Raw genomic sequence first — 9,851 nt, forward strand, 5'->3', positions numbered from 1 at the left:
AACAGCAGCAGACTGGAAGGCGAGTTGAGTTGAACGGACGTAACGAGACGCAGCTCCCGTTTTTTCACTATTTTAACATTTCTTTCCTGGAAAGTCAATTACCCCAGGAGCCACAATGCCGAAAAGAGGCAAAGTAAGTCGATTTTTATCTATTCATTTTGACCAGGAGGCTGTAAATATTTAAAAATGTGAAAGTAGGGCAGTAAGTGATAGTGCTAGCTAAGTTCGAGCTTCTGGCGCCTTTTTTCTTAGCAGCGTTCAGCGCGGCGAGACGTTACGAAACGTTTTGTATTAACCGGCGGTTATAACTCTTTCTGTGAGGATGTAAAGAGATGTGAATAATGCACTGAAATCGGAATATTTTTACCCAGTTTCTGACGATTTCTGTGCTGTTTTTAAACCTTTTCTTGCCCCGCACAGGGCTCCGTTTAAAGTGCAGCCCGGTAGCACTTCACAATAGCTGAGAATCCTAACCTACGTGTTTTACGCTAATGTACGTTTTATTTGATGCAGCTGCTCTAGAACACCGAGAGAACCGTGTAGAATTACGTGGTTATTGTTCTCGGTCACCTTATAAGGCTCAGGTTGTTCGAATTTTCCGTCCCACCTTAAATTGATCAGCAGTTACTTTCTGCAGCGCTATTTAAGTTAAGGTGGAACGTAAAATTCGAACAACTTTAACCTCACGTTTTACAAACAGAGCCATATGTTCCTTAATAGCCATACATTGCTTGGTGTTAGTCTTTATAAACAACATCCCGATTTCCCCCCATCCCCCACATGTGATCTGGGGTTTTATATAAGTACCAATAAAAGTGGAAAGAACGGCAGCAAAACCCACCCGTTTTCCGCAGAGGTGCGCCGATATGGGATTTCTGTGCCGATATGCAATTATTTTCTGACGGTATTTATAATAATAAACATGCAAAAAAAAACGCAGAAATTAGGATTACTAATGATTATTGCAATATTAATCAGGATGCATATATATTTATTGCTATTGTGCTTAAATCAGGACCAAAATAGCTTCTCTTACTGTTTTCCTGTGCACAAAACACATGATTCTTTTTCATATGTATAGTGAAAATGCCCTCAGTTAGGTAACGCTGCAAAATAACAATAGTTATCGATATTGCCTATTAAATTACTTAAGTCAATTGCCTGCCAGTGCTGATTCTGATATCGTTATGTGCTCTTATTTTTTTAATTATTCTGCACTTAGTTTAATAACATAATGCTAATAGATTCTAACTTGTTGTGTTTTTATCTTAAACAGGCAAACAATGGAACCGAAGCATCTGAGGTCAGTATTCAGCATTTCAGCAATAAATAAATAAAACATGTGTTGATTTATGATAAAAAATAAACGTTTTAGACCCACTTGTGCTTATTGTGCTTCTTATTTCCGCTGCTCATACAGCCAAAAAGGAGATCCGAGCGGCTTCAAGCTGTAAGTTTGACTGTCTGATTGTGTAATTATTAATAACGAAGTAGCCCATTGCTGTTTCTGACTTGATTCATGATTCTGTTCTACAGAAGCCACAGACGCAGCCGCCCGCACCGAAACCAAAGGTAACGCTATATACACACACACACGTGTATATAAAGATATTTTGGCTCTGTCGTTGTATTATGGTGGATTAACCATCACCTGAAAGCTTTACATTGCTTTATTTATGATTTGAACAGAAGGCACCTGCAAAGCCCAGGAAGGTGAAGGAAGATAAGAAAGCCAAGCCTGAGAAGAAGGCGAAGGAGGCTGAGGCTGAGCAGAACGCAGCAGAAAACGGAGAGGACCAGGCTGAAGAGGTCAGCATTATAGGGTCATATAATGCACTGAGACAAGCTTGAATAGCAGCGCCCTTTATGACTGTATAACCATATACAGTACATTCTCTATCAATCTGGAGGACCATTTAAACACGCAACATTTAGCAGCACGTTCCGGTTAAACGGACCACAATACAGCAAACGATACACCCAGTCCACTGCAGCTTTTACTTAATAAAAATATTATTAACTATTCATGAATAAATATTAATTTATATGATAAATATTACATAACCTTCTGGCGTGGGTTGCCAACATTGAACATTCTGCACATTTACTGAATTTAACTCACGGAGTAAAAGTGGCCAGTAAATATTCTAATATAATTGTTTATTTTTATCTAGTATGTTGCAGCAAACTTGCATGTCTGATTTTGTTCCCTGTTAAGGATGTTAACTAGTTTAGAATCAAGCAAGGAACTTTTATTTTGCCTTTCAGGAAGCCACTCAGGAGACAGAAGATGAGAAGGATGAGAAAGCTGCTGAATAAGACCTTTTTCACCGAACCAGAGGAATATTTTTATCAGCTATTTTATAAAAAAAAAAAAAAAAACGGTCGGGGGAGAAAAAAATTGGTTTTGTAGTCAACTTCTATAAACACATTGTATAGAAAATGGTTCAAAAAGGCCTTAGGGGAGAAAATCTGTCCTGTATTTCTTTTTATATCTCTTAAAGAGGAACTGCAGTTATGGAACAACTTTTAAACTTTTTTTTTTTTTTTTAAAAGCTTTTAAAAACTTTTGAAAGAAGGGATGAAGCAGGGCCTCGTTCCTCGAGCCGGGCTGAAGAACTTCAACCGGTACAAACCTGACTGTTCATAAAGATCACGGTACTACAGCATGAGTTACTATGGTAACACATCACCTTCAGATCAAAGCTGCTCTTGCATCAAAATGTGCAACGCTTTACAAATACTCACATCCTACTGACGAGCACCGACGGTTCTCGGAGATGTTCTTGTGTTCAGAATGTGTTGCCCTGCTCTGATTGGACATGAAATAAACAGCCCGATAAATTCCTAAGTTTTGTCTGTGAGTCAGGTTTATAAGAACACCTTGGCCTTTTTGAGGAACCAGGTTTGTGAGATGTGGTTAAACTCAAGCCTGGTTGAAATAAATGTTTTTGATGTTTGCTCGTTGACTTGGCATCGTTACTTCCCATCGTTCACTTACTGTATTAGTTTGGTGGTGAGGTGAGTCGAGTCGGCTTTAGTGGAGCAAAACCAACCCAAAATTATTTAGACTGTAATCTGGAAAATAAATGACCTATTTTAAGACTAACGGTTCACTATGGTCTATCAAACCTTGCTTTATGTCTAAAAATATGTGACTGCCACTGATTTTGCTACCAGCCATGGAACTGGGGTGGCCAAGCCTCATTCTAAACCTGATTGTTTAAATCAGGTCATGCCCAACATGAGATGTTTGCCTGACCAAAACCAGCGGTTTTGCTCCAACAGGAGAAGACATGAAGGTTTCTCGTAGCAGCCAACTGTTAAGTCTTCGATAAGCCTCAAGTCTTTAAGCGAAGTCATGAACTGGTTTACCCGAGGTGACGTTAGGAGGCTTAAACCAGACATCGTTTACTAGGTTTGGTACGTTTGGACATCGGTTTCCGTTACGTTTTCCAAGCTGGCTAGTTGGCTCACTGATGCTGCCTTCGTCAAGAACTTTCTCTCCAAACTTTGGTTTGGAGAGCCGTCACAGTTGCTCCTCTTCCTTGTCACATGGTGAAGTCGTGGCTGACTACCAAACTTCTAAAATAGGAATACGTTTAACATAAAACTCAAACATTCCTTAGAGTTCACGTTTCCGCAGCCTGTGCTGTGTGAGTTTGTTTCCGAGCGGTGCGTCGATCAGCTCTTCGATTTAGCTGTACTTTGTGATTCGTGCACTTCAGAATCAAACACACACCTGAACACTAGAACACTCGTGGTCTTGGGGCTTCATCGCTGGGTTTTATAGCTGTTTGATGATGATGATTTCACTTTTTTTTCCAAAAAGCTGCTGTGGAATAAAGTTTTTCGTAATTTTTATATGCAGTATGTGACTGGACTTTATAGGAAGGACGTTTAAGTGGAACTGTTGATTAAAACTGCATTACAGTGTTAAACACCGGTTTCAATAAGCAATGACTTTTCTTTACTGTTAACACCAGCAGTAGTGATATTGTTCTTAAGGGGTTTTAGCTTTTAAATACAAATGTACATTTGCTTTTTTTCTCTTGTTTGTTTTGAATTTCTTTTCAGTAGCTGTTTTTTGTGTAATTGGTGTTATCAATAAAATTGTAATAACAGTTTGGTTGTTTTTGTTTTGTGGTCTGTCTGCAATGCTTTTAAACTCCGTGTTTCACAAAAATTCACTAAGGAATTTTTTCCCGTCAGATGGTGTGAACTTTGCTCGATTCCAACTCTGAGCATGCAATCAAGAACGTTGGTACTGGAGGTCTCAGAACCGGAGGATGAAAGACCCTCCAGAGCATAAGGCCCTGTCATAGTAGCCATTTCCCATGAAATCTACAGAGTAAAATAATTTCAGTGAAATTTCCTGCGATTTTCAGTTTTGCAGGTTTTTTTTGTCATGCGCTACTGAAAAGTTTACAATAATTTTGTTGTAGATACACATGAAAATGGTCCTAATATGATGCCACCCTTGTAGCGTTTAGTTTGAAGGAAGCTGCAAAACGTTTGATGTGGTGATGTGACTCCATAACGACTAACGCTACTATCTATAATTAATTCATAGTAAAATTAATATCCAGATTACCTCAAATTTGCACAAAACATACTCAACACAAGTGAAGCATTGCAACGCCTTTCTGTACTAACTTGCTGTGTGTGCTAGAGGACCGGTCAGAACAGGACCTGCCCATTACAGCTAAGCATGTGGATGGTAGAATGTTTCTGGTCCTGTGTGAAAAGTAAATGACCCCAGAGCTACTAAATCAACCAATTAACCAGATTCACTTGACTATCAGGTTCAGTTTCACTGTCCACAACCAGGCATGGTATCTGCCAGACCTGCTGGATCTGAATATGTAAATAGAACCTGTCTGGCAATGCAAAGCAGCTAGAAGGTCTCAAAAAGCAGCAGATGCTGCCAAGATCTAAAGAGATTCAGAGACATGTGAAAGTCATTGAAGGCTCAGATTCTGGAGAACCACAGTGAGAGCCTTTATCCACAAATGGAGAAAACCTGGAATGGGCCTGGACCTGGAACCTTCCCAGCAGTGGACAGCCCACCAAAATTTCACCATGACCGCATAGACAAGTCATACAAGAGGTCACTAAAGGACCCAGACGAACATTTAAAGAGCTGCAGGCCTCAATTCGCCTCAGTTAAGGTCAAAGTACACGATTCCACAATAAGAAAGACACGGGGGAAAATGGCATCCATGGTAGAGTTGCAAGGTGCAAACCACTGCTAAACCAAAAAGAACACAAAGGTTCATCTCATCTTTGTAAAAAAAAAACATCTAGATGATCCCAAAACTTTTGGGCATAATATTCTGTGGACTGATGAGTTAAAGGTATAACTTTTTGGAAGACACCGATCCGGTTACATCTGGCGTAAAGCCAACACTCCACCATAATATCGTACCAACAGTGAACGATGGTGGTGGTAGTGCGATGGTCTGGGGCTGCTGTGCTTCTGCAGGACCTGGACAACTTGTCCTAAATGATGGACCCATGAATTCTGTTCTCTATCTGAAAATCCTGAAGTCCGCCTGTAAGTTCATAACCTAACACTCAAGGGCAGTTGGGTTAAGCAGCAGATGATCTGAAGCACATGAGCAGGTCCATCTCTGAATAGCTCAAAAGAAACCAAATTAAGGTTTTGTAGTGGCCCAGTTAAAGTCCTGAGAATTCCTCCACACTGATGTAAAAGACTCACCACAACTTGTCGCAAACGTTTGACTGCAGCTGTCGAGGGTGGAACAGTCAGTTATTAGGTTTAGGGAGCAATTACTTTTTCAAATCTTATAAAGTGAATAATCATGTATAAGCTGCATTTTGTGGTGCAGCTACTTGTCTTTTTCAAATATTAGTTACTAATTAATTAAATAGATGATTTAATCTAAAAATGAGCAGAAATAGAGGAAATTGGGTGAGTAGCAAATACTTTTACACAGCACTTACTTACATGCCAAACTATTCCAAAGCTTTGGTACAGTGATGAGAATTTCCACTATTTGCTCACAAACATGTGGACACTTGACCATCACACCTACACAAGCTTGTCTGGATAAGAGGACGCCACCCCAGGGAGTGATTGGTGGCACACATGGCCAAGAGCCCCGTGTCCATGGTGTGATTACTGGAACAGAGGACTTTTTATACCACCTGCTTGGAGAGACTGCCAGTCTGCATGTCCCCACCCATCCCAGCAACTCTACTTAGACTTTGCCTAGACTTTGTGGGGGTTACTGGGATGGCTCCCTTGAATGGGTGAGCCATGTAATCACCTGCTACTACGCGTGGATGAACAGGATGTGTGGCCAAGCATGGAGCACCCTGGAAAGTACCGGATTTGCAGCAAGAGAGACTTAAAACATGTAAATAAGTTGGTGTTGCTGAGTTGAGGATGTGCACATGTGTTGTCTGTGGTATTCTGTGCTGGGTTGTAGTGGTAGGAGAGCAGTGTTAGTGCCTACCGTCAAGGTAAGTTATATGGCTAATGATGGCCTGCTTGCTATCCCAGTCGTTTGGGAGTGTTGAGTGGTAGGTCATGGCTGCTGCTAAATTTAATAAAAGAGCATTTTAAAAAACTATATGTTCCCTGTGTCTAAGCAGTCTTTTCTGATGTCATGAGATAATCAACTGGTTGCATCAATTCTATTTCATGTGCTTCTTTTTGTTTGTTACAGTCAGAGCTTACACTGAAAATACTTTATAAAAGTCTCTAACAAACCATAGCTAACAGGAAAGCAGATATTCAGAGAGCTAACCAGACGTAATACAGCCTAATGAACCCGCTGAATTCTGAAAAGCAGCAGGTGTGGCAAAAGCAAGAAGTTTGAAGAGGCCATGGACAAGGACTTTCGGTTGGCTTCAAGGAGGTTCAGGACAACTGTCTGGTGACTTAGGAGTGGCTGGAGCGGCAGGGGTGGAGAAACTCTGACATCAATTGTCTGTTGGTTTAAGGAGCACTTTGAGGAGCTCCTAAACTTGAGAGGCAAAGCTCTCTGTTTACCAGTCGGTCTACATCCCAACCTATGGTCATGAGCTTTGGGTAATGACTAAAAGAGTGAGATGATGGATACAAGCGGCAGAAATTAGCTTTCTTTGTAAGGTGGCAGGCTACACCTCTCTTGAGCGAGGAGCTCAGTCATCCAGGAGGAGCTCTAAGTAGAGCTGCTACTCATCCACATTCAGAGGAGCCAGTTGAGGTGCTTCGGGCATCTGATTAGGATGCCCCTGGCAGCCCCCTGTTGGAGGTTTACCAGGCATGGCTTACAGGGACAAGACCCTGGAGTCATTCTACGACCTGCTGGAGGGATTATATCACCAAGTTGGCCTGGGAGCGGCTCAGAATGAATTAATTAATATTACGAGTGCTCCAAACAAATTGGGTTTGTATTTTTTAACCAAAATATGTTAACTACCCTCATAATCTGTTATTATAGCTATGTTGTATATTGGCCTGTAGCAGTTATGTCAAACTGGGGGCCTTCCAGGCCAAAGTGCTGCATAGATTAACGTTTAACCTCATCTAATCCCCTGAATTCAGTGCGTGAATGTCTTGCTAATTAGCTGATGAGCTGAACCAGCCCAACCCTAACCCTAACCCTAACCAGCCTGATAATCTGTTAATAATCTGACTAATAGCTCAATCGGAATAGAATACGTCCAAGTAATCACCTCAATCGGAATAGTCTAGTCAGATTGAAGCCATTCAGAACACAATTAATATCCAATTGAACGAGGTGGGTAATCCTGTAAATAATCTGTTAAATAGAAGAATAATATCCATGTAAATGCCTGTATCCGATTACATTCCCTATCGGAAAGTTTATACCGTTCAACACGGCGGAGCAGAAACTGGTCTGCAGAGGAGACGAAGTTCATGCTCTGATCTTTAAAAGACGGCGGTGGGACGGACGTCCAGCTTATGCGTCTCAGAGCACGACGTCTTCCTCTCGGCCTTCTTTAATAAGGACGTGTGAAGGACGTTTTCCTGAGTCTGACGTCATTTTAAAGCAGTTAAAAACACAATCACTGCTCACTGCTGCTCATCTCACTCTGACTGGACTCACGGGATGCTGGTTGTCATGGTAACGTTTACTCTAAGCGGTTCTCCATGCATGTGCGTCATTTTGGATCTGATTACTTGTACTGAGCATGTAAATGAAGATTTTTCATCAGATTGTTCAGTAGAGTGAGCATAAACATCTCAGTCTGAATCTGTAATCACAAAAATCTTTGCATGTAAACACAGACAGTTATTTTTAAAGTCAGTGAGTTCTTCAGTGTAAACCATTCCACTGCCAGTGATGATCTATGGAAATTGCATGGCTATGTGCTTGATTTTACACACCTGTTAGCAATGGATGTGTCTGAAACACCTGAACTCACTAACTAGGAGGGGTGTCTACATACTTTTGCTGTATATTATATATTGTGTGCAAAAGTTTGAACGCTCCTGGTCAAATGTATCTTCTGAATGTAAATAAGTTACACATCCTCTACAGAAAACAAACTTCTGCGCCCTTTAATACTCAATTTTTCCCCAAGTAAACTTAAAGAAACACAACCAAATAGTAATTGTGCATTAAAATGTGTCAAAGTGTGTTAACTTATTTTCAGTTCAGAAAATCATTCCACAGGATGGAATTTGACACACAACCCCACAACTTTACAGACAAATGTACAATTTTTTTGTTGTTGCAGGTTTTAGTATTAGTATATAATATTTTAGTATGTAGTAAGTAGTATTTGGTATGTAGTAAGTCAACACGTATATTTAACATAATAAGCAATATTTATTAGTCACACCTCCAGCATAAGTTCTTTATTTTGTTTAATTCAGTTTTTTTTTTATTTACTCTGAGCTAAGCATCGAGAGCGATCGTTGATTTTTTAAAGTAGGTATTTACATGTATATATATATATATATATATATATATATATATATATATATATATATATATGTATAGACAATTCACACCACACATATTAAACATAATTAAAAAAATAAACATAATGAAACAACACAATGTATTTTTTTTTGTTTTGTTTATATTTTCGTTATTTTTCTTTTTCAGTTTCGACCGGTGACGTCACAGGCCAACTCGTCGACCTTGTGTGAAAAACAGGGGCTATTTTATTTATTTATTTATTACTTATTTTGTAATTTTTCATTTTATTCACTCCTAGCCGACTATTCTATCCCATCGCCTCGTTAGAGCGAGAGCTGGGTTTTTATATTTCTCTGTAAGCGGATTATTTTATATATATTTATAAAATTTGTTCCTTTGTTTGAAAGACTTTTTTTTCTACGCCCCCCCCCCCTTCGGCTTCCGCTCCCCGAGCGGAAGTTGCTCTGTAAAGCCGAGGCCTCTGATTTCCAATGGCGAGAGAAAACTGTCCGAACAGAAAAGCCGAATTAAATCGACATTAAATAAATATCTCCGCGGGTAAAATCGGGCTCGGAGTTAGTTTGTGAATTATAAGAGTGACGGAGCCGCGATGGACAGAAGCGGGACTGTTTCTCCCCTCGAATCCGGTAACGCTCGGTTAAAGCGCTCAGAGCTGGTTTTAGTGCCTGTTTGCGCTTTAATGTGTTTCAGAAAAAAAAACTCTTTATTCTTATTTTCTTTTTCTTGCAGAGCTTTATTTCCTAATTTCTCGCTTTCTGACCACCGGTCCCTGTCGGAGAGCGGCGGAGGTGAGACCTGCTGTTTGTGTTTACTGTGGAAAATGTTCTTTCCCTTCCAAAATTAAACTGGATATAAATTATTATTATTATTATTATTATTGTTTTGCATTGCAGGTTCTTGTGGGTGAACTGGAGGAACATCAGG

General features: G+C 40.1%; 2 protein-coding genes across 2 annotated transcripts in view; both read left to right on the forward strand.

Annotated features, from left to right (window-relative positions):
- On the forward strand, positions 1-2,851 carry si:ch73-281n10.2 (uncharacterized protein LOC561719 homolog). The gene is made up of 6 exons (XM_017681591.2): positions 1-133; positions 1,277-1,303; positions 1,421-1,450; positions 1,537-1,572; positions 1,690-1,809; positions 2,269-2,851. The coding sequence occupies exons 1-6, from the start codon at positions 116-118 to the stop codon at positions 2,317-2,319; spliced, it is 282 nt and encodes a 93-aa protein (XP_017537080.1). The 5' UTR covers positions 1-115; the 3' UTR covers positions 2,320-2,851.
- Positions 2,852-9,365: 6,514 nt separating this feature from the next.
- The window catches only part of brwd1 (bromodomain and WD repeat domain containing 1), a 46,944-nt gene continuing 46,458 nt past the window's right edge, over positions 9,366-9,851 (forward strand). Inside the window, exons 1-3 of the mRNA XM_017681571.2 lie at positions 9,366-9,553; positions 9,657-9,715; positions 9,821-9,850. Of these exons, the coding sequence (XP_017537060.1) occupies positions 9,517-9,553; positions 9,657-9,715; positions 9,821-9,850 (126 nt within the window). The 5' untranslated portion in view covers positions 9,366-9,516. The remainder of the gene's footprint in view (positions 9,554-9,656; positions 9,716-9,820; position 9,851) is intronic.

The sequence above is a fragment of the Pygocentrus nattereri genome, chromosome 19, assembly GCF_015220715.1.
Source record: "Pygocentrus nattereri isolate fPygNat1 chromosome 19, fPygNat1.pri, whole genome shotgun sequence".
NCBI lineage: Eukaryota > Metazoa > Chordata > Actinopteri > Characiformes > Serrasalmidae > Pygocentrus > Pygocentrus nattereri.

Coding starts and splice junctions, on each gene's coding strand:
- si:ch73-281n10.2 (XM_017681591.2), top strand. Junction 1,304..1,420: donor ATGGAACCGAAGCATCTGAG/GTCAGTATTCAG, acceptor CTGCTCATACAG/CCAAAAAGGAGATCCGAGCG. Junction 1,573..1,689: donor CGCCCGCACCGAAACCAAAG/GTAACGCTATAT, acceptor TGATTTGAACAG/AAGGCACCTGCAAAGCCCAG.